This window comes from Salvelinus alpinus, chromosome 23 (assembly GCF_045679555.1).
Source record: "Salvelinus alpinus chromosome 23, SLU_Salpinus.1, whole genome shotgun sequence".
Lineage (NCBI taxonomy): Eukaryota > Metazoa > Chordata > Actinopteri > Salmoniformes > Salmonidae > Salvelinus > Salvelinus alpinus.
Window position 1 is genome coordinate 36,589,173 of NC_092108.1, and position 24,205 is coordinate 36,613,377.

The 24,205-nt window shown below is 43.7% G+C and overlaps 1 protein-coding gene across 1 annotated transcript in view; it reads left to right on the forward strand.

Annotated features, from left to right (window-relative positions):
* LOC139550898 (neuropilin-1a-like) overlaps positions 1–22,532 on the forward strand; it is a 51,398-nt gene extending 28,866 nt beyond the window's left edge. The window contains exons 5-18 of the mRNA XM_071362142.1: positions 2,662–2,832; positions 4,337–4,503; positions 9,676–9,831; positions 10,330–10,474; positions 11,683–11,917; positions 12,024–12,120; positions 13,092–13,236; positions 15,434–15,616; positions 15,988–16,035; positions 17,364–17,510; positions 17,666–17,979; positions 18,368–18,461; positions 18,744–18,797; positions 19,115–22,532. Coding sequence (XP_071218243.1) covers positions 2,662–2,832; positions 4,337–4,503; positions 9,676–9,831; positions 10,330–10,474; positions 11,683–11,917; positions 12,024–12,120; positions 13,092–13,236; positions 15,434–15,616; positions 15,988–16,035; positions 17,364–17,510; positions 17,666–17,979; positions 18,368–18,461; positions 18,744–18,797; positions 19,115–19,404 — 2,246 coding nt within the window. The 3' untranslated portion in view covers positions 19,405–22,532. The remainder of the gene's footprint in view (positions 1–2,661; positions 2,833–4,336; positions 4,504–9,675; positions 9,832–10,329; positions 10,475–11,682; positions 11,918–12,023; positions 12,121–13,091; positions 13,237–15,433; positions 15,617–15,987; positions 16,036–17,363; positions 17,511–17,665; positions 17,980–18,367; positions 18,462–18,743; positions 18,798–19,114) is intronic.
* Positions 22,533–24,205: the final 1,673 nt, after the last annotated feature.

A 24,205-nucleotide genomic window follows, 5' to 3' on the forward strand; every position in this document is an offset into this window, starting at 1 on the left:
ATTGAAAAGCATCAGAGTGGTGCCTGGCTAGGCACACTGCTTTGTCTGGCTCCCTGAGACTCCCTCTATACTAGGGCCTTGCCAGGCTAGGGTCTTCGTCCCAAACTAGAGCACTAGAAAGGGAATAAGGTGCCATTCGAGACAGGACTGGCACAGCCCTTTAGAAACTATCACACACCTCATAGCTGGGGGTGGGTTAATATAATGTTTACATACCCTACATTACCCATCTCATATGTATATACTGTACTCTATATCATCTACTGCATCTTGCCATCTTTATGTAATACATGTACCACTAGCCACTTTAAACTATGCCACTTTATGTTTACATACCCTACAGTACTCATCTCATATGTATATACCGTACTCTATACCATCTACTGCATCTTGCCATGCCGTTCTGTACCACCACTCATTCATATATCTTTATGTACATATTCTTCATCCCTTTACACTTGTGTGTGTGTATAAGGTAGTAGTTGTGGAATTGTTAGGTTAGATTACTTGTTGGTTATTACTGCATTGTCGGAACTAGAAGCACAAGCATTTCGCTACACTCGCATTAACATCTGCTAACCATGTGTATGTGACTAATAAAATTTGATTTTATTTGATTTGATTTGGGCTCCTCATAGCTGGGCTAGTACTGTATACATGCCAATAAACTCAATAAACATGTTGTCTGTCCCGGTGTCTGCTAAAGCTTTGTATTTGCGGTGTGTATATGTGTAACAGTCCAGATAGCAGACAACACACTGTAGCCTATATCCCAGAGGGTTATTTACTTTGTCGCAATACATTTGACAAAAAACAGAGGGAAATGGAGACAAAATAGGGAAGTAACATGCAATATATTACCTTGACACATAATTGGAGATGAGGGACATTTTTGCTGTGCCATACACGTTATATATTGGCTGTCATTTTGGAGTCACTTTTATTGAAAATAAGAATAGAATGTACTTCTAAACACTTCTACATTAATGTGGATACTACCATGATTACGGATAATGCTGAATGAATCGGGAATAATGATGAGTGAGAAAGTTACAGAGGCATTAATATAATCTCCCCCCCCCAAAAAAATGCTAACCTCCCCTGTTATTGTAATGTGGGTATGATATTTGTGTACCTAACCACTCATCATTATTCATGGTTCATTCAGGACTATCCGTTACCATGGTAATAGTAGAAAGTGACTCTAAAATGACACAATATATTACCATTACTTTCCAATAGGCACAAACCTATCTGAAACACAACCACAACAAACAGCAAATGTATCCAACAAGTTTGTGGAGTCACAAGCTTGATGTTTGTCAAATCAAATCAAATGTATTTATATAGCCCTTCGTACATCAGCTGATATCTCAAAGTGCTGTACAGAAACCCAGCCTAAAACCCCAAACAGCAAGCAATGCAGGTGTTGAAGCACGGTGGCTAGGAAAAACTCCCTAGAAAGGCCAAAACCTAGGAAGAAACCTAGAGAGGAACCAGGCTATGAGGGGTGGCCAGTCCTCTTCTGGCTGTGCCGGGTGAAGATTATAACAGAACATGGCCAAGATGTTCAAATGTTCATAAATGACCAGCATGGTCAAATAATAATAATCACAGTAGTTATCGAGGGTGCAGCAAGTCAGCACCTCAGGAGTAAATGTCAGTTGGCTTTTTTAGCACGTCCGGTGAACAGGTCAGGGTTCCATAGCCGCAGGCAGAACAGTTGAAACTGGAGCAGCAGCAAGGCCAGGTGGACTGGGGACAGCAAGGAGTCATCATGCCAGGTAGTCCTGGCGCATGGTCCTAGCGCTCAGGTCCTCCTCCGAGAGAAAGAAGGAGAGAATTAGAGAGAGCATACTTAAATTCACACAGGACACCGGATAAGACAGGAGAAGTCCTCCAGATATAACAAACTGACCCTAGCCCCCCGACACATTAACTACTGCAGCATAAATACTGGAGGCTGAGACAGGAGGGGTCAGGAGACACTGTGGCCCCATCCGATGATACCCCCGGACAGGGCCAAACAGGAAGGATATAACTCCACCCACTTTTCCAAAACACAGCTTTGTCATTGCGTGCTAGCAATATGAGACCAAAAACTAAACTTTTGACTACTTGAATAAACTTGAATGAGTTTGTCCCAATACTTTGGGTCCCCTAAAATGGGGGGACTATGATATGTTCAAAAAGTGCTGTAATTTCTAAACGGATCGCCCCGATATGGATGAAAATTACAGCAGACAGTCTGCACTTTAACCTCAAAGTCATTGTGTCATTTCAAATCCAAAGTGCTGGAGTATTGAGCCAAAACAACAACAAACAATTCACTGTCCCAGTACTTTTGGAGCTCACTGTAGCTGAATCATTCACAACATGGGATATTGGATGAAGAAATAATGATGTTGTCTTGGCACCTACTGTCATAGAGTTGACATAACTCTTTGTTATTGTCTTTCTGTTCCTCTTTCTGTTCCTCTTTCTGTTCCTATTTCCTTACCTCTCTCTCTCTCTCTCTCTCTCTCTCTCTCTCTCTCTCTCTCTCTCTCTCTCTCTCTCTCTCTCTCTCTCTCTCTCTCTCTCTCTCTCTCTCTCTCTCTCTCTCTCTCTCTCTCTCTCTCTCTCTCTCTCCCTCTCCCTCCCTCCCTCTCTCCCTCTCAGTGGGTCCCCACATCGGGCGGTACTGTGGTAACAGCAGTCCTGGACGGGTCATCTCCTACACTGGGATCCTGTCTATGACCATCAACACTGACAACGCCATCGCCAGAGAGGGCTTCTCAGCCAATTACACTGTCAGAGAGAAGAGCCTGCCACAGGGACAGACACCAGAGGGTTAGTACAGCCTACTACCTCACGTTAAACCTTGTCCCACCCAGAACTGCCATGCCACAGACTAGCATCCTGCACAGGGGGCGTACTTGTATATAACTCCGGGGCCACAGTGTCCAACTCTAAGTGCACTCACAGTAGGTGGGATGGGGGCAGGGAGGGGGATTAGCTGGGATGGGGGCGGGGAGGGAGAGGGGGAGGTCTGGAAGGACAGTCTCACAAACACACAGAGCCAGGATGGACTTACGACACCCCATCCCAGAGAATAAAAACAGTCTCTGTCCCTCCTTCCATCTCCTCTCAGCTTTCTGTTAATTCTTTCATTTCTATTCATGAGTCGACTCCTGTTCCCTCCTCTCAGCAGGCATCGGCAGAACCTCAAAATATCCACATATCATTGCAATCTAAATGAAAGACCTTATCAGAGACTATTTCAACAGTTAATGTGATCAAAGCTGCAGTATGGAGTGTTCCAAGTGATAAGATTAAGTCATCGGGGGAACAGGAGGAATACTGATATCTGACAACATTACATTCCATCCTCCTTCCTCCCATGTAATGGAAAAAACAGTTTTAAGAACATTTCGGCACACACATTTCTACTTCCAAACTGACTGATAGGGAAGTAATAGTGTGTGTGTGTGTGTGTGTGTGTGTGTGTGTGTGTGTGTGTGTGTGTGTGTGTGTGTGTGTGTGTGTGTGTGTGTGTGTGTGTGTGTGTGTGTGTGTGTGTGTGTGTGTGTGTGTGTGTGTGTGTGTGTGTGTGTGTGTGTGTGTGTGTGTGTGTGTGTGTGTGTGTTCGTATGGTGTTCGTATGGTGTTCTATGTTTGGTTTTTTCATCCTGCAACATTTAAAATATGTAAAGAAATACATGTATTAATTCAATAAAGACTTGACATAGTTTGTGTCAACGTGTGGGCCTACGCTTGCTTTTGGGAATCTCATAATAATATTTTACATTATTAACTTATTAATAACATATCTTGAAAAAAAAGCTACTTTAAAAAAGGATGCTTCTAGTTTGTGTGTGTGTGATATTTTAGAGATGTCAAGAGTTAGTCAAAATGAGACCCAGTACCTCGGTGGTGTACTCAGTGTGGCTCGTTACGGAAGGTTCTAGATGTGTCATCTTTGAATGGCTCCAGCTAAGATACACAAGAACGTGCTGTTCTTTTCTTCTGACTCAGTTCAGAGAGGCTTGAGGAAGTTCGCGTTTAGTTCCAGTAAGACACAGTTCTTTCCCATTGCATTTCTCTTCCAAGTTGTCTTCGAGGCCAAGACCTCCCTGAGTCACACAACGTCTCTTTAGAGACAGACAGGACAAGACAGAGGATGGAGGCTCATAGCCCTCACCCTAAGTAGATTAGCTGAAACCCCTGTGTTAGTACCAGGACAAAAACAAAAATCGTCAACCCCTTGGGTCCCCAGGACCAGGATTGAGAAACACTGATCAACAGAGGACTGCCCAAATAAAGTGTAACTCAGGTTCTATGTCTCTGTTGACAGACTTTAAGTGTGTGGAGGGCCTGGGGATGGAGTCAGGGACGATCACCTCGGATCAGATCACTGCCTCCTCTCAGTACAACTCTAACTGGTCTCCTGAGCGCTCCAGACTCAACTACAAAGAGAATGGCTGGACCCCCTCTGAAGACTCCAGCAGAGAGTGGATTCAGGTAAGAGACAGCCCTGGGGCAGCTGGGTTACATGTGTGGCATCTGCGTCCCAAACAGTTGGAAAGTAGTGCACTACATAGGTGAATAGAGTTACATATGTGTGTCAGTGACAGTACTAATGCTTTTGGTGCGTGTAAAACATCATGGCTGCACATGAAGCCCTGGGTTGAGCAACAGTTGGTTATTCTAGACTCATCCGGACAGTGTGTTTTGTCCTTCACCGCCACCAGTTCGGGACAGCTACTGTCATAGTGAAACGTTTTAAGAGTGCATCTCTCTATGTATCCACACAGTCCGGGGGTTGTAGGCAGACAGTGTGGGAGACTCAGCTCTGTATCCACCAATCTGAACCAATGTCACGGCTGTCTGCCAGCATCCCTAATGAGAAGTGTGTGATCCATTAGGGGGGGGGGGGGGGGGGGGTGAGATTCTAGCAGCACAGGTCATGAGGGTGTTCAAGAATGACATTCTTGGAAAAATAAACATCATAAAGTCACAAACAAGACAGCTTGTGATCGAGAGGCCAGACTGACTAGACTAGTTGGCATTTGAGTTGATTAAGCACCTTCCGCCACACACTGTCTAACAGGGACATGACTTCTATAATTGAGTTTTGTAAAGGTAGCAACACCCTCAGGGGGATGCTTCTTGTTGTAAATGCAGATTGTTACATGAGGCTATTCTGTAACACCAACACTCCAAACACGATGAACTGAACAGACTGCATTTTTCCCCCAAAACAGAACTCCAGCAATAAAGTGGTTATATTGTCTTTCAATATAATCACACTCCAATAACTCACACTCCAATAATCACACTCCAATAACTCACACTCCAATAACTCACACTCCAATAATCACACTCCAATAACTCACACTCCAATAATCACACTCCAATAATTCACACTCCAATAACTCACACTCCAATAACTCACACTCAAATAATCACACTCCAATAATTCACACTCCAATAACTCACACTCCAATAACTCACACTCAAATAATCATACTCCAATAATCACACTCCAATAACTCACACTCCAATAACTCACACTCCAATAACTCACACTCCAATAACTCACACTCCAATAACTCACACTCCAATAATCACACTCCAATAACTCACACTCCAATAACTCACACTCCAATAACTCACACTCCAATAACTCACACTCCACTAATCACACTCCAATAATCACACTCCAATAACTCACACTCCAATAACTCACACTCCAATAATCACACTCCAATAACTCACACTCCAATAACTCACACTCCAATAACTCACACTCCAATAACTCACACTCCAATAACTCTGAACTGAGCAGGAACATGTACATCAAGATTGCATTACTATTACAGAATCCCAGTAATAATACATAATGTATTTTAATACAACCAAATGCAATAACTGATATGAACTGATATGAAAAAACATATTTATCAAATGGACTTCCCCCAAAGTTTGACCCCAAAGCATTTTGCAAATGTGTTGTGCTTCAAATCATGGGAAGTCTGTAAATCCGGGTATATAATTACATGACCACAGAATAATGCAGTAACACAGTGTGAAGGATGGGAAGGCACCACAGTGTCCTGTTTTGGCCTCACTGCCGCACTCTCTGAGAGAGGAAGAAATAGCCTCCCCATGGATTTGTGTGGGGGGTGTGTGTGGTGTGTGCATGGGTTTGTGTGGGCTGTGTGAGTGACAGAGGACCCCTGGGAACGTCAAGCCCCAGATGGACTTGCTACTGTAGTGTGTGGGTGTGTGTGACTCTGCATGGGTTTGTGTGGGCTATGTGAGTGACAGAGGACCCCTGGGAACTGGCACTCTATGGTGAAGCTGTAGTGTTACCATAGAGCTGTACATTCCTTATAGCCTATCCTGGTAAATCCCCTAGAGTTTCTATATATTCCCCTCCGCCTTCAACAAAGTCATGGCAACCCCTTTCTAGCACACAAGCCACGCTGTTAAGACTCCTTGAGCCACTTGAACATTTGATCCATGTACTCATTGGTATTCGTGATCCAATTGAGAATCATGCACAGCAGTGTAATTAAATAGCCTGACAACGAATCTGTATAAATAAAAAAAATGCTGAGATTGTTTGCCAAAGGTGGGCTTGAGTCCACTTGAGTACAGAGGAGTTGTGGACAGTGTCCTGGGTTGTTTTGGCACGAAAGACCTTGTTGCTCTGCTTCATTCCCAGTCTCAAGTTGATCTCGCAACCAAACCAAAGCCCTTTATTATGATAGAAACCTCTGAGCTGAACACTCTGTCCGCCGTTTCCTATTCTATCTGATATGAACTCTGCAGCGGCCGGCCAAGCCTATTGGCCAGACTTCCTCTATGAAAGGACTGATGCTAATTACTCTCCCATATTCCTAATTACTCAACACTTGGCAGCGTTGACACTCTGTGGCTGAAAATAAAACCCTCTGCTCAGGCCTTTAATGGAGAAAACAACGGGATGCAGACACGGTTGTATTCATCAGCCGGACCGTGACTAAATGAGATTGAACAAAAACATTGGCACATCCTTCAAAACAGGATATTGGTGTTTTTCTGGCGAGGAGAGAAAGAGCTTGTAACCAACGCTAGGCTGCTGTGACTGACTGCTGCGACCCACTTTGTCAGACCTCGCTTTGTTTTCTCACAAAAGTGCTGTGTCATAACTGTGGGGTTAGACTGGACAAGATCAGGACACGAAAAGGGTTCTGACCACATGCAGGGGAAATATAGTTACGACTTTCACTGAACAAGGTTCTCTAAAGTGACAGAGGCACTCATGGTGAGGTCAGTTGAGATGTGGGTTGTTGCTTTTGATCATGTTTAACATATTCTACATCGGGGATGGGCAACTTTGACGGGAGTGGAGGCCACAAAAAAAACGGAACTCATCATGAGAGGCTGTGGTGGCTCGTGGGTCTGCGTACCCTCATCCATACCAGAAGATTTTGCAATTTACATGTCATTTCATCCAATTCTACTCATTTAGCTATGGTGCGGAGAGAATAATTTGCAGTTTTATAACTAGGTAATGACTAAAGCATACCAGAATAATTGAATTCTTCTACAGTCTTCAACCATGATGCCCAATGTTCCTAAATAAAATGCCACGCTCAGTCTATAATAAATCTTCCAGTATGATTCTGATTTGTTTCTCCTGACAAGTGGCATTGGGTCATATTATGGGACCTAAATATCGCATCCTTCATGTTGTCTCTTAGGGTGATGGGAACTCCTCCAACAGTCTCTGAGGACTGCTTTGTTTTCCCTTTTCATCTCTTTCCGCTAACAACATTCACTCACAGAACAGCCAGGCCCAAATGTGTTCCACAGATGTACGGCCCTTTCCTGGTTTCCAACGTCACAGACCCAAGACAAACGTTTCTCCTCAAGCAGTACGCCTCTATAAATACTTTGTCTTTGGAGAGGAAGGAAACCTTTCCTGCATAAGCTTACCTCACAGGTTTCAATAACATGTCAATCTCATTGTAATTCAAAAACGGCCAAGTTGGGGGATAAATTACGCACAGTGATGGGTTGGCAGTTTCATCCATACCTGTGGCATCCGGAGGAAACTTGCTATAGACATGGGGCCTAGATATATCCCTTTAATATAAAAGCCAAGATGATCAAATTAAATCAGCATACTACCTATACAGCCAAAGATTCGTCATAAAGGAGCCTAAAGCACACATTACTGCCAGGCGACATTAAAATAAAGAATTGTGTCCTGGAAATAGTATCAATAAAATGTTAACTGTTGACTCAATAATAGAATTGTATGTATTGATGGCACACATGCATGAATTAGGTAAGTCATTATATTCAGCTGAAGTAAGACTAATGAAGCACTACTTGTCTATGTCCCAGATGGCACCCTGTTCCCTACAAAGTGCACTACTTTTGACCGGAGCTCTTATCAAAAGTAGTGCACTGTAAGGAATAGGGTGCCATTTGTGACACAGCCTCTGGCTAGCTGCACCATGCTGCGTAGTGGGCCACGTACTATAGCATACTTCATCATAACAAAATTCATCAACCTCAAAATACCTCTACCTCAAAAACATAAATCATAATTTAAACCCCCTTAAAGTAGAAGGCATGGAGCTGCACCGGTTTTTAGGCTATAAATCAATATTATCTCAAAGACTCTCTCTAACGGTTCTCTGAAAGAAAGATGCTCTACTTCGATAACGCAAAAAAAGCAACTCAAGACAAAAGCACAGAAACAAACACACCCACACTAATATCATGGAGCAACCAACCATACTGAGCTCCACCTACTTTAAAGTACACAAATATTTAATACATGAAGCCCAGAGCAGAAGGGTGGCCAGCAGGCAGCCCTGCCTTCCATTTCCCTGTGCCCTTGAGAGACCAGGGGTGTGTCCCAAATGACACCTTATTCCCAATATAGAGGGCCCTGGTCAAAAATAGTGCACTATATAGGAAATAGGTTGCATCCCATTTGGGACACAGCCTAAAGAGACCAGCTGCTCCCTGCAGCTCAGGAATTCCCCAGACAGACAATGGAGTCTCTCTTTCTCTGCTCTGCTGGCCAGGCCAGGCGGTGGAGCTCACTTCCTGTGGACCTGCCCCTGCTCCCAGAGGAAGGGCCAACGCTCCTGTTTTCACCGTCAGAGGCATTATGGCCTTCCCACCGGTTCCGTCCTGTCCCCCACAATCGGCCTAACAGGCCTCGCCCTGCTCAGAAAGCAGGCAGAGCCTCTATGTTCATTCATACAGAGTGTTTTAACATGGTCAACACTGACAACCCACTTAACAGACCACATCATGAGTGGCTCTGTCAGTAGCTGCCCCCCCACAGGTAGCTGGAAGTGGCTTCTGTCAGATCTTTTCTAACACGGTTAGCAGGTTAGTTGGCAACTTCCTGCCTTTAAGCCCACTGTATATGATGCTCATCCACATGCAGGACATTGAGAGTTGTCCTGCAACCAATTAACTAATTGGCTATTTTCTCTGTTTGCACGTGGCAAGACTTCTGTGAAGTCAAAATGTTTTGGTTGATTTGGATGCAGGAATAAAGCCTTGGGTAGCAGCACTATTCCCTGTGCAGGTCTTTCAGTCCTTTCTCTCTGTTTTGCCTAATGCATGAGCTAATAGGGTTCAAGCTAACTGGGTGTTTCTGGTTTGTGTTGCCAGGTGGACCTGGGATTTCTCCGCTTTGTCTCAGCCGTGGGAACACAGGGCGCCATCTCCAAGGAAACCAAGAAGGAGTACTTTGTCCGCTCCTACAAAGTGGATGTGAGCTCCAATGGAGAGGACTGGGTCACAATAAAGGAGGGCTCAAAGCAGAAGGTAAGACTGACTCATTAGATCATTTTTAAACATTTTGTTTAAATTGTCATAAAGGTCTTTACTGTCACCCGGCCTAGAACCCAAAGAGCAGGTAAAGGAGAAGCAAGAGAACAGTGGCCAGGACAAATTCCCTAGAAGGAAGAAATCTAGAGAGGTTATATACATGAGTAATAGAAAGACTGGCTTCAGTCTGATTTGAAAATCAAAACCACACATTTCACAATAGGGCAGATATCCTGTACTCTGGACAAAAAACACCAGGGAAATCTGTCCTATTTTACAGAACTGATTCAGACATTTCTATTTAACAACAGTGACTGAGGTAAACAATTTTGTCTCTGTTCTTCTGGAATAAAGCAGAAGAAGTTTCTGCTGGACATCAGATGATCTCCTTCCTCTTTTCTTCTTCTTCATCATCTTCTTAATCATCTTCTTCTTCATCATCATCATCTTCTTCATCATCATCTTCTTCGTCATCTTCTTCATCTTCTCCTCCAGATTTTCCAGGGGAACCACAACCCTACAGATGTGGCCAGGTCGTTCCTGCCCAAGCAGACCCTGGCACGCTACGTCCGCATCAGACCCATGTCCTGGGAGATAGGCATATGCATGCGCTTCGAGGTTTACGGCTGCAAGACCTCAGGTACACACACACACACACACACACACACACACACACACACACACACACACACACACACACACACACACACACACACACACACACACACACACACACACACAAATGCACGCGCAAACACACTCACACATACACACACATTTTCATTCTAATCTAGACCCTATTTACCATGCTTTCCAGTGCTCTAAGAAATCTAATTAATCCTGTTCTTGGCTGTGCAGAAGACAGCTTTGTGATTTAGAATAATCACTGCTTCCAAAGCCGGTCGAGGGTCATGCTAGGTAGTTATTCATTGTAAAAGTGCAATGGAAAACGGCAAAAAGGCAAGTTGAGTCACCGTACATCCAGTATTTACGATATTACTAAGCACAGCATTTGGTTCTTCCCAGAAATCCATCCTCTCTTATTTCCCACAGCAGGAGAACATTATAAATATGGTATTACTCTGTTCCTCACTGCAGGGCTAGTGTTTGTGTTTGTGTGTGTGTGTGTGTGTGTGTGTATGTGTGTGTGTGTGTGTGTGTGTGTGTGTGTGTGTGTGTGTGTGTGTGTGTGTGTGTGTGTGTGTGTGTGTGTGTGTGTGTGTGTGTGTGTGTGTGTGTGTGTGTGTGTGTGTGTGTGTGTGTGTGTGTGTGTGTGTGTGTGTGTGTATTGTACAAGATGATTAAGAGCTTGGAATGACACAGGGAGGAAATAGACCGTCTGTCTCTGTCCTCCAGTTATACTGCCTCTGTGAGTTCAGCCCAGCCACCTCGTATGATACACACACATGAACACACACACACACACACACACACACACACACACACACACACACACACACACACACACACACACACACACACACACACACACACACACACACACACACACACACACACACACACACACACACACACACACACAAGCACACACAAGCACATACACACACATATACTCACACACACTAGCCCTGCAGTGAGGAACAGAGTAATACCATATTTATAATGTTCTCCTGCTGTGCTTCCCACAAAGACAAATCACAAGATAACTCACAAAGATCTCAGGACTGAGTGGATGTGTCTGAAATGGCATCCTATTCCCTATATGGTGCACTACTTTTGGCCAGAGCCCATGAGAACACAACCTCAGTCTGATCCCTTCTCTACTCTCTCTCTCCTCTCTCTCTCTCTCTCTCTCACACACACACACACACACACTCACAAACGCAGACTACCCCTGTTCAGGCATGCTGGGGATGGTCTCCGGACAGATCTCAGACGCCCAGGTCACTGCGTCGTCGCACGCAGAGCGTGGCTGGGTACCGGAAAACGCCAGGTTGCTGACAGGGAGGTCGGGATGGACCCAGCAACAGACCAGACAGCCCTTCAGGAACGAGTGGCTGCAGGTGGACCTGGGCCAGGACAAGCTGGTCAGCGGCCTGGTTATCCAGGGAGGACACCACAGGTAGGTAGCCTAGAGGACAGAGACGGGGGCCAGCAACCAGAGAGTTGGAACCTGTGTGTGTTTGTGTGTCTTTCTGGATCAATAAAGTTGTATTTTTATTCTATAGAGACAAGAATGTGTTCATGAAGAGGTTCAAGGTGGGTTACAGCAGCAACGGCTCTGACTGGACCATGGTGAATGAAGACAACGATGCCAAGCCTACGGTAAGGGAAGCAGCCTGGGAATTCATGTTTGGAATTCACCTCCTCCCACAGAGACCCACTGATCAATAGAAAATCATTACGATCATATAGGATGTTGCCAAGAGTGATGTTGACAAGAGCGCAACATATCCTGTTGGTCAAGTCAAGGATGATGTGTCAGTGTGTGGAAGCCATCAGCACCTAGCTAGTCCAAATATCCAGCAGTACTCTTCGTACTCCCTGTCACGGTCACAAGACATTGAACATCCATCTATTCCAGATGGTGGGACTCCTGATTTATGGCAGACAGAGGAAGATCCTATTTGTGTCCCAAATGGCACCCTGTTCCCTATGTAGTGCACTTAGGCCTCTTGTCCAAAGTAGTTTACAGCATAGAAAATAGGGTGCTATTTGGGATGCCGCCCTAGATATCCCCCTGCCCTGTTTCCTGTGTCTTTTTATAAAGCTCCTTTCCAGCCTCCAATCTTCAAAGACGAATAGAGAGGAAGTCTATTTCAGTGGCTTCAGCCATACATCCCGCAGCATCTCAAATGGCACCCTATTCCCTATATAGTGTACTACTCTGGTCAAAAGTAGTGCACTCTATAGGGAATAGTGAGCCATTTGGGAGGCAGAGAGAATGTTTTTCAAACTGCCACACCAGGCTTCACTTTGATTGAGCGTTTTAGAGGGAAACATAAGAACCTAGGGCCTGGCACCATGGTGGTAGCAGGCCTGGTGTCCCGGACTCCCACTACCTGCTCACAGCACGGGCTAACCATTTTCACATGTCCTCTCGCTTTAAATAATATATTAAGGAGGAACTCATAGATCCTAGAGGTCCTCAAAGAAATGTGCTTTGTTTTGATAGAAAGTAGATTCTTTTTCAATAGACTGGAGCCTCAAGGTGTGTGTGTGTATGTTTGCGTGCATGCATGTGTTTGTGTGTATCCTAACTAACAAACGTTCCTTTTCTCCTGGCTCTCTTCCAGATCTTTATTGGAAACCAGAACCATGACACCCCAGAGCTGCGCACGCTGGGCCCTCTGCTTACTCGCTTCCTCAGGGTTTACCCAGAGAGAGCCACCCCCGAGGGCCTGGGCCTCAGACTGGAGCTGCTGGGCTGTGAGATCCAGGGTGAGATAGTGCAAACATCTCACACACACACAGTTTGGCTTAACAACGACAGCAACAGAGTAAACAAACAGATCTTGGACCAAACTAGCGTTATTTAAACAAATATATATAATAATAATAATTTAACGTTTATTTAACTAGGCAAGTCAGTTAAGAACAAATTCTTATTTATAATGACGGCCTAGCCCGGCCAAACCTGGACGACGCTGGGCCAATTGTGCGCCGCCCTATGGGACTCCCAATCACGGCCGGTTGTGATACAGCCTGAAATCGAACCAGGGTATCTGTAGTGACGCCTCTAGCACTGAGATGCAGTGTCTTAGACCGCTGCGCCACTTTGGAGCCGCCCGAGCAGTACAGTATTAGGATTAAAGGACCCCTCTGACAGGGTCTAGAGATAGACATCAATCATAGTGGCCTCACACAGATGGAATCCCAGATAGGCTTCACTCACCTACTCCTGACTACAGACCTGAGACCTGGGTGAGTGACAAGCCTTGGGCAGTAGGGGGAGTAGTTGTGTAGACTTTTCTGCTTGATGACACTGTGTACCCTACCTGTCAGTCAGTGTGTTATGTGGGAGGGTTAAGACATGAAAGGCTGACGCGTGCCAGGGCAAGCTGCCCTGACTGGGCTGGGGGGTGGGGAATAGTCACAGTGGGATGGCGAGGTGGGAGTGGGGCTGAGGTGGGGGTGAGGTGGGAGTGGGGGTGGGAGAGTGAGTGACTGAGGGTTGAGGATTTCTAGGTCTGGTGTGGGGTGTCTGGTTACCCTAGTAGGGAGGAATATGAGGATCAGTTAGTACAGGCCAGACGGTGGGGTAGTGGAGGGGAGAGGAGAGGAGGTGGAAAAAAGAGGAGGAGAGGAGGGGAGAAGAGGTGGAAAAAAGAGGAGAGGGAGTGTGGTGGCTCCCTTTATCTGTCTCTATCAATATGATCTCCACATCAAAGAGAGAGCATGAGAGCATCCGAACACACACTCACTTGGGAGCAAGCACACACTCACACTCACAGGGCCGCATTGGGAAATCCACTATGAGCAATATACTCTAATTATATTCCCAATTCTCCTTCACACCTTGATTCCAACCCCTCTGCAGCTACCAGGCTCTCCACACTTGGCTCTCCACACTCCGACTTTCTGTATCGATCATGCTACCAGTAGCAACCAGCCTCTCTCCACAGTCTCATGTTACCGGATCGTTTCCTATATCCACCCAGACCATGTGCCCTGGAAGCCTGCTTGGTTTCACCATGTCAGTGTCATTATCATCTAAAATCAAACAAACGGCCATATCCCCTAATCCAATCACAAAGGTTGACCTGTAAACTGGCTGCTTACTATAACCAAACAGCAGAGGTATCATTTCCCTGAAGGATTCCTCTCTCTCTCTCTCTCTCTCTCTCTCTCTCTCTCTCTCTCTCTCTCTCTCTCTCTCTCTCTCTCTCTCTCTCTCTCTCTCTCTCTCTCTCTCTCTCTCTCTCTCTCTCTCTCTCTCTCTCTCTCTCTCTCTCTCTCTCTCTCTCTCTCTCTCTCTCTCTCTCTCTCTCTCTCTCTCTCTCTCTCTCTCTCTCTCTCTCTCTCTCTCTCTCTCAATTCAATTCAATTGACTTTATTGACATGGCAAGTTATTATTACTTACATTGTCAAAGTATACATATCGAAAAATTTAAATAAAATATATATGTATATATATACACAAAATATATATATATTTATATATAAATAAATGGTGGGACTAACAGTAATAATAATAGTAGTAGTGGACATGGGATTACCATTAATAACAGCTACAACAACAATATTAATCAGAACAACAATACATTAAAGCAACAGTAGTAGACCAGTGTCAACATGACTGAGAAGACACATGACCTGGTACGAAAGACAAAACAAAACTAAGCTAAATGGGAAATATTATCAACATTACTTTGCATTTTTCACTGGCTGTCCCTCAGGCTGTGGCAGGAGGACACATATTTGGCTGCCAAAACTGCACATTTTGGCTTTTCACCCAACAAATATTTGAATTTTTCTTCATCTTTTATAGTTTCAAATTCTTTGTATTGAATTATAATTTTGGGAAAGAAATATGCTCTTAGGTCTGAGTCTCTCTCTCTCTCTCTCTCTCTCTCTCTCTCTCTCTCTCTCTCTCTCTCTCTCTCTCTCTCTCTCTCTCCTCTCTTTCCCTCTCCAGAGCCCACAACTCTCCCACCAACCACGCCTGTAGCGATCACGTTTGCTGTAACCACGTTCGCTGCCACCACGACCGCGTCTGTGACCACGCCCGCACCGACATCAGAAGAGTGTGACGACGAGCAGGCCAGCTGTCACAGTGGAACAGGAACAGGAACAGGAGGGGAGGACTACGACACAACAGGTGCTGACCACCAGCCTCCCTTGCTCTCTCTCGTTATCCCACTCACACCCACACTTTCTCTATCTATCCATCCTCATCACGTCTCTCTCACTCTTCTCTACCCTAACCTAGAGGATTTATTGTTTGTATATCATTGTATTTTACATTTATGTTACTGTTCTTGTGTATTCATGTTTTGTATTTTGTTGTGGACCCTAGGAAGAATAGCTCCTGCTTCTGCAATTACTTATGGGGATCCAAATAAACAAATATTTATCTGTCTAATATATCTGATCTATCTATCCATCAATTGTGTTTGTATCCCTGACTGGGGGTTTGACTCACCCTCTGATCCATGAACCCCACTGACTGTGCCCATCTGTGTCTGACAGGTGACACCACAGTGGCAGACCCTATCATGGAGGGAGACCGCATACCAGGTGAGAACGTCCATAAACTTCCGGCTCATGTACTCCACCCATCCATTCACGCATCCATCCCTCTCTCCGTCTCTCTTTCGTTGTCTGTCTATAAAGCAAATGAGGCAGATAATCAAGGTTGGATTTTGACATTTGACATGAAATACAGAACAGGATGGTAGATTTGACTATATAATTGATGTCATCCAAACTACAGAGATGTTGCCAGATCTATGTGTGCTGTTGACCAATGCTGGGTCCTGGTCTAATGTAGTGCGCTCTAAAATAAATAGGGTGCCATTTGGAACACAGCCGGTGTTTGGCCTTGAGATGGAAAAACATAACTGCAGAAACAGAAATAGGAGCCTTGAGTCTCAATTAACTGAGAAAAAGAGTCATATGACAACAACCAGAGGGCACAACAACAGTTAGTTCTTCTCTGAGTACTGCAACAACGTCTGACAACAAAATAAACATTCTTTGTAAAAAAAAGGAAAAGGAAAAAACAAGATAGCTAATGTAAAACATGTGTCCATAAAATGTATATAGTATGTATAAGCTGGAAGTAGAATCCTGAGTATTATTGTTTATTAGTTTACTCCAATTAGGGGAGAGGTGGTAGGGTTAGGGGAAAATAAAAAAGAAGGAAAATATATTTAAAATAATTTACCTCAAAATGTATATGGGGATTGAAAATGATGCAGACAAAAGATTGATAGAAGCCACAATCTATCTGCAATATTAAAGCATTATTTTTACTCATAGCTGTAGCATTAATTTGGATGCTGTGATTAACCACTGCAGCCATGTTATGTTTTGTCCCAAATAGACCATTATTCCCTTTATAGTGCGCTACTTTTGACCAGGTTCCAAAAGTAGTGCACTATATAGGAAATAGGGGCCCATTTGTAGCTGGCATAGAGGGGATGAAAAACAAGTTTTTTGTAGTGTACATTCTGGAAATGGTTTAGTCTTCATTACTGTTCTGTTCTGGTGGCACTCCTCCCTTCTCTCTGGAAGGTCCCTTCAGTCTTCCTTCTCCTGGTACTAAACACATGATGGATCTGTGAATCTGTCTTTTGTTTAATATGAAATATTGTATCTAAGTGTGAGTGCCTTCAAGTTACTGTAAGAAATTGTAATTTTCCTGAAGAAAAATTATGTGCTTGCTTCTTCAGCTGTTCAAAAGTATTTTCATATATTTTATTTGTTCGAGGGATATTGGAAATTACACTTTGTTACTTCCTTACCTCACTCTCTATTCACGTTGTGTAACATTAAGTCAATAATAGTTACACTTAGCCAGGGGAAACGAGCTAGGTTACTTACAAGGTTGACCTCTTTTCCAGAGTACCTGTGGTTTGCGTGTGACTTTGGCTGGGCGGGCAACCCATCGTTCTGCGGCTGGACACTGGAGACGGATGCGGGTGCTGGGTGGATGATTCAGACCAGCGGGGCCTCTACAGTCCACAAAGGACCCAACCTAGATCACACAGGTGAGAGGACAGAGAATGCATACACACACACACACCACAGAGTGCATGTGGACACACACAACACACAATAATATTACTGTAGTAAATAAGGACTATCACAATGAACATGGACTCAGCCAATAGCTACCTAGCTTGTCTCTTACTGCCCTCTAAAGGAGGTCCAGGAAATTTCATCTACATGCAGCTGGCTGCTGAGACCGAAAGGAAGGAGGAGGAAGCAGAGGAGGAGAGGATGGAGGAGAGGGTGGCACGCCTAGCCAGCCTGCCCATCACCGCCCCTGACACAGACCTGTGTGTGTCCTTCTGGTACCACATGTTCGGGGAGCACGCTGGCACCCTGCACATCAAACAGAGCAGGGAGACAGAGGAGGGATGGGCTGAGGCACTACTCTGGACTGTCAGTGGACACCAGGGCAGCCGATGGAGGGAGGGACGAGTGCTGGTGCCCCACTCTAACACACCCTATAAGGTAAAGCACTAGGCTAGACCTTGGTCATGAGCCTGTTAGACCTAGGTTAGGTTCCAAATGCACCACATTCCCTTGTAATGCACCATATGGGCCCTAGTCAGAAGTAATGGATTATATGGGCCCTAGTCAGAAGTAATGGATTATATGGGCCCTAGTCAGAAGTAATGGATTATATGGGCCCTAGTCAGAAGTAATGGATTATATGGGCCCTAGTCAGAAGTAATGGATTATATGGGCCCTAGTCAGAAGTAATGGATTATATGGGCCCTAGTCAGAAGTAATGGATTATATGGGCCCTAGTCAGAAGTAATGGATTATATGGGCCCTAGTTAGAAGTAATGCACTTTATAGCAGTATTTCACCAATATGTTTGTGTTATTGTTGCTAGGTGGTGATTGAGGGAGTGGGAGACAGGAGCACAGGACATATCGCGCTGGACAATATCAAGATCCTGGATGGACTCACAACAGAGGAGTGTAAGGGTAAGTGTCACTGCCCTGGCCTATAACTCTCTGCTAGGGCTGCACAGCCTGGTTGGAATATTCCTGGAATCAGGAGGGAATAAGTAGGAAATAAGCAGGAAATACAGATTCCTCCAACCAGGTTTTCTGGAAAAACTGAGACATTTGGGAAAGTTACCGGAATTTTGCAACCCTCTTTGCTCTCTAGTTTTGGTGCTTTATTACACTTCTGATCCTGCTTAAGATGTGTAACAACTCAAATAACGTGGCCATTTTGGATGGGTGTTGTTTTTCCCCCTTTAGATCCAGATATACCAGAGGCTCCTACGTCCCAGCCAACAGAGATCTGCATATTCCGTAAGTACACTACCTCAGTGCTCATTCATGGTTATAATATTTTTTTAAAGCTTGTGGGTGACGAGCCTCCTAACGTCTAACCTATGCTATGCCTATATGTATCCAGCTGTTCATACTTTTTTAAGGCCCTTTCCATCCTTAAAAAAGAAAGTGAAGCGAGACAGGAAAGGAAGGAGGAGAGATGGTGTGCTAGAAGGGCCGTGGGCCAGTTTCAATCCCACACCAGCACTGGCATACATGTGTGTTCCGAAGGCCGCAGCAGGAACTGATAGACCACCCCAGGCCACTAAAGTCGTTTTTTTCTGTCTCCATTTCAGCAATAGACCCATACTACCCAGCGGTAGTGGAGAACAGCGAGCTGGGTGGCCCAGGCAACATGCTGAAAACCCTGGACCCCATCCTCATCACCATCATCGCTATGAGCGCTCTGGGGGTCTTGCTGGGGGCTATCTGTGGTGTCGTCCTTTACTGTGCCTGCTCACACGGCCACATGTCCGACAGCAGGAACTTGTCCGCTCTGGAGAATTATAACTTTGAGCTGGTGGACGGAGTCAAGCTAAAGAAGGACAGCAAGCTGAATGCACAGAACAGCTACTCAGAGGCGTAAGCTAAAGGCGTGAGCTTCCTCTGATGGAAGGGAGCACAAGCAGCCTCATAGCTGGAGGAACTAGACCACCGGACGGAGGGTTGGGACCCAAACGGCACCGTATTCCATATATACTGCACTATGTAGGGGATAGGGTGCCCTGTAGTGCACTATGTAGGGGATAGGGTGCCATTTTGGACGCAGCCAGCCGTAGAGATGGTAGGAGGTTGTGACCGAGTCATGATATTCTCAGGAGCTGCAGTGAAAGGAATTTACCAGTAGGGGGCACTGTGTATAAAGAAAATGTGTACAGCAAAAAGGATGATTTAGTTTTGTGACGTGCTTTGTTTTTATGTAATCAGATGCTGGTGTTGAGACCAATTAATATGAAAGTATTTATCATGTTTTTGTTATTTTTCTTCAGAAAATATATGATTTTTCATTTTTCTTCTGAAGTCATTACCGTTTCACAGAAAGAAAGAGCATAAAAACTTTGATTCCCTATCCTGACGTGCGGCTGGCTATTTAGCTGGCCATGTTATATTTCTGTTGTATGTCTGCATCGATTTGTGCATTTTGTGCGTGTGTGAGTATATGTGTGTGTATGTGCTTGTGTGTGTGTGTGTGTGTGTGTGTGTGTGTGTGTGTGTGTGTGTGTGTGTGTGTGTGTGTGTGTGTGTGTGTGTGTGTGTGTGTGTGTGTGTGTGTGTGTGTGTGTGTGTATCCAGAGGGGTGCTTGCCCTGGCCCTAGACCTGTGTCTAGTTCCGACAGTGCCTTTTGAAAGTTTGTGTTGCCTTTTCTCTACTGATTCTGTTCATAGCAGTACATAGGCATCCACTGGTAGAGTCTGATTCTGTTTTGATCACAGTAGTACATAGGCATCCACTGGTAGAGTCTGATTCTGTTTTGATCACAGTAGTACATAGGCATCCACTGGTAGAGTCTGATTCTGTTTTGATCAGAGTAGTACATAGGCATCCACTGGTAGAGTCTGATTCTGTTTTGATCACAGCAGTACATAGGCATCCACTGGTAGAGTCTGATTCTGTTCTGAACATAATTATGTATAAGCATCAGCTGGTTAGAGTCTGATTCTGTTCTGGTCATAAGAGTGAGTAGGCATCAGCTGGTTAGAGTCTGATTCTGTTCTGGTCATAAGAGTGAGTAGGTATCAGCTGGTTAGAGTCTGATTCTGTTCTGATCATAGAAGTGCGTAGCCATCGGTTGGTAGAGTCTGATTCTGTTCTGATCACAGCAGTACATAGGCATCCACTGGTAGAGTCTGATTCTGTTCTGTACATAGTTATGAATAAGCATCGGCTGGTAGAGTCTGATTCTGTTCTGGTCATAAGAGTGAGTAGGTATCAGCTGGTTAGAGTCTGATTCTGTTCTGATCATAGCAGTGCGTAGCCATCGGCTGGTAGAGTCTGATTCTGTTCTGATCATAGCAGTAAGTAGGCATCCACTGGTAGAGTCTGATTCTGTTCTGATCATCATAGCAGTACATAGGCATCGGCTGGGGGAGTCAGATTGGCAGGACTTCTTGCCATCCCCATAGTACATGACACATCCAACTTATTGTACATAGGTTTTAATATATTTGAGCGGCCTTTTATATAAAAAAAAAAATACTAACTGCTGCAGTATCCTTTCTTTGTGCTCTCTGTATCATAGGTGATGTTGTCTGGATGTCATCATGTATTTAATGGGTATTTTGTGTTGTTATGTTCCATTGGTGCTCTCACAATGCTGCCTGGGAAAAGAGTGTGTTATTATGGCCATTGGTTATGTTTGCTACAAAGGCCTAACAAGAAGAGAGTGAAGAGCCCATCGGCTGTGTCTGAAATGAGACCCTATTCCCTAGAGTGCACTACGTGCCCTGATCAATAGTAGTGCACTATATAGGGAATAATGTGGCATTTGGGACGCAGCCAGACAACAGACATCTCTAGGAGAGAAAAAAGATGTATGACACTGCTATGACAATACTTGGGCCAGTTTCCCAGACACAGATTAAGAATCTCTTTGAGAATGCTTTTTAGTCCTGGACAAGGCTTAATCTGGGTTCTGGGGAACTGGCCTTACATGTCTATGGTAGAATGATGGACCTTGCTAGAATGAAAGATACTCTTCTGCCATGCTGTTTTCATGTACTGTAGCTTACATCCTATGTGCTCTCCTTTTGTCTGTATTGAACGCTAACGTAAAGAGTTCATGAAAAACGGTGTACTATATAAAACGGCGAAAACATGGATCCAAGGTTCAATGAATGGATGTAATGTAGCTATACCGTATATTCCTTCGGCCGGGGTCTATCTGAGCTTCTATGTTTCCTTCATTCAGGGAACCTAGTTAGACAGCTGCTTCATGGTTCTGCTTTGAACTCTTAATGGTATTCCATATTCCATAGGATTAGAATCATTCGAATTAGAATGAGTCATTCCTGTAACTATGGTTCCACCACTCAAAAATGTAAGGGCCTAATGTTTTGGTGTGGTCCTCTTCAATAGGAAAGGATGCTGCAGCACAAGATGTGAAAACAATGTTGCACTGATATATTTAAAAGATCTTTGTGTTGTTTATGATATTGTTTTGTGAAAAAAAGAGAGAGAGAAAGCGAGAGAAGGATAAGACAGTGTTACAGATAACTATTTTATATGGTTTCAGATAACATGATATAATTCTGAAATGTACAATTATGGAGATGTTTTTCATTATTGAAAAAGCTATACACGTCTCTTTGCTTACGTAATGTTTATATTTAGTTGGTATGTTATATCACCTTATGTTTTTGTACTGTCACAAATGTCTGTGCCATTTTTTTCTACAAAATGTTTTTTTTTTCAATACTGCTAAATGTAATTTGCCATCCCAGATATATAAAAAAAGAAAAGAAAAAATGATTAAGCAGTTAAGGCCTTATTGACTGAGATAATTCTGTTTCTATACTTGGACCCAAATGTCCGCATTCCCTATACTGTGCAATACCTTTGTCCAGGGCCCATAGGGCTTTGGTCAAAAGTAGTGCACTATAAAGGGAATAGGGTTCCATTTGACTCCCTGGTCAGCTTCAATACCTATGTTGTCTCTGACTGATCAATGACTACTACATTCCAAAGAATTGGATCAAATAAATGTTTGAATAAGATTCATTCTTTCAAGTGGGTTCAGCTCAAAGATAATGGGACAAATCCTAAATGTATATTTACAGTGGGTTTCCATAGCAGGCGACAAGGGACGTTGAAACATCGAAATCCTTTCATTTTCAATAGAGGGAAGCGAAGTGGGCCAAAATTGAGGATAGCTGAATTTTATGCAAATACTCTGCCATTGACCAATCACTTTGGCTTCCAGCCTCTGCTGGATTGGCTGTTGATACCTAACAGTACCTAGCATGCTTTTTGTTTGCTAGCACCCACATGAGGATGAAGCTAGCGTGGCTATATGATTTAACGCTGATAGTGGAAATCCCCTGTTAGGTCTGGATTCAATCAATATCGCTAACAATCCATGTTAAAATGTAAAGGTAATTTCATAATGAGCCGACATATGCAACATTTACCGTGAATGCAGTCTCCGCGGACGCGGGAACATTGTCTTTAAATTTCAATCGCGCTATAATGCGGATCTTCCGCAATACTTCTGCGATATGGATTGAATCCTATATAAATTAGACTTAAATGGAAGTCAGGATTTGCCCCATCTACCCGGACTTGTTTCTTTCTCGTGTGGCCTATGTAATCTCCACATTGAACACTGGAGGACAGTGTTGTATAAAACGCTTTGTATTGCAACGGCTGTAGCATGACCTCCTCCAAATCAATGGAAACAAATCAAGAGCATCGTCACTCCGTTTCTCATTCAGTAGATTAGGGCATACATGATCAAATAAAGTCAATTACCAGCGCTACTCAGTTCCTGTAAAGTTCAGTTGTTGCAGGTAGAGATACCATGTGCGAAGACTTGCATGGTTAGGATGAGGTTTCCTGAAAAAGCCACCATGATTAAGTGCCATCACCCCCATACAGCTATCAGGCATAGAGCTATAGTTAATATCACCATAGAGCTATAGTTAATATCACTAGAGCTATAGTTAATATCACTATAGAGCTATACTTAATATCACCATAGAGCTATACTTAATATCACCATAGAGCTATACTTAATATCACCATAGAGCTATACTTAAAATCACCATAGAGCTATAGTTAATATCACCAAAGAGCTATACTTAATATCACCATAGAGCTATAGTTAATATCACCATAGAGCTATACTTAATATCACCATAGAGCTATAGTTAATATCACCATAGAGCTATAGTTAATATCACCATAGAGCTATACTTAATATCACCATAGAGCTATACTTAATATCACCATAGATCTATACTTAATATCACCATAGAGCTATACTTAATATCACCATAGAGCTATACTTAATATCACCATAGAGCTATACTTAATATCACCATAGAGCTATACTTAATATCACCATAGAGCTATAGTTAATATCACCATAGAGCTATACTTAATATCACCATAGAGCTATAGTTAATATCACCATAGAGCTATACTTAATATCACCATAGAGCTATACTTAATATCACCATAGAGCTATAGTTAATATCACCATAGAGCTATACTTGATATCACCATAGAGCTATACTTAATATCACCATAGAGCTATAGTTAATATCACCTTAGAGCTATACTTAATATCACCATAGAGCTATAGATAATATCACCATAGAGCTATACTTAATATCACCATAGAGCTATACTTAATATCACCATAGAGCTATACTTAATATCACCATAG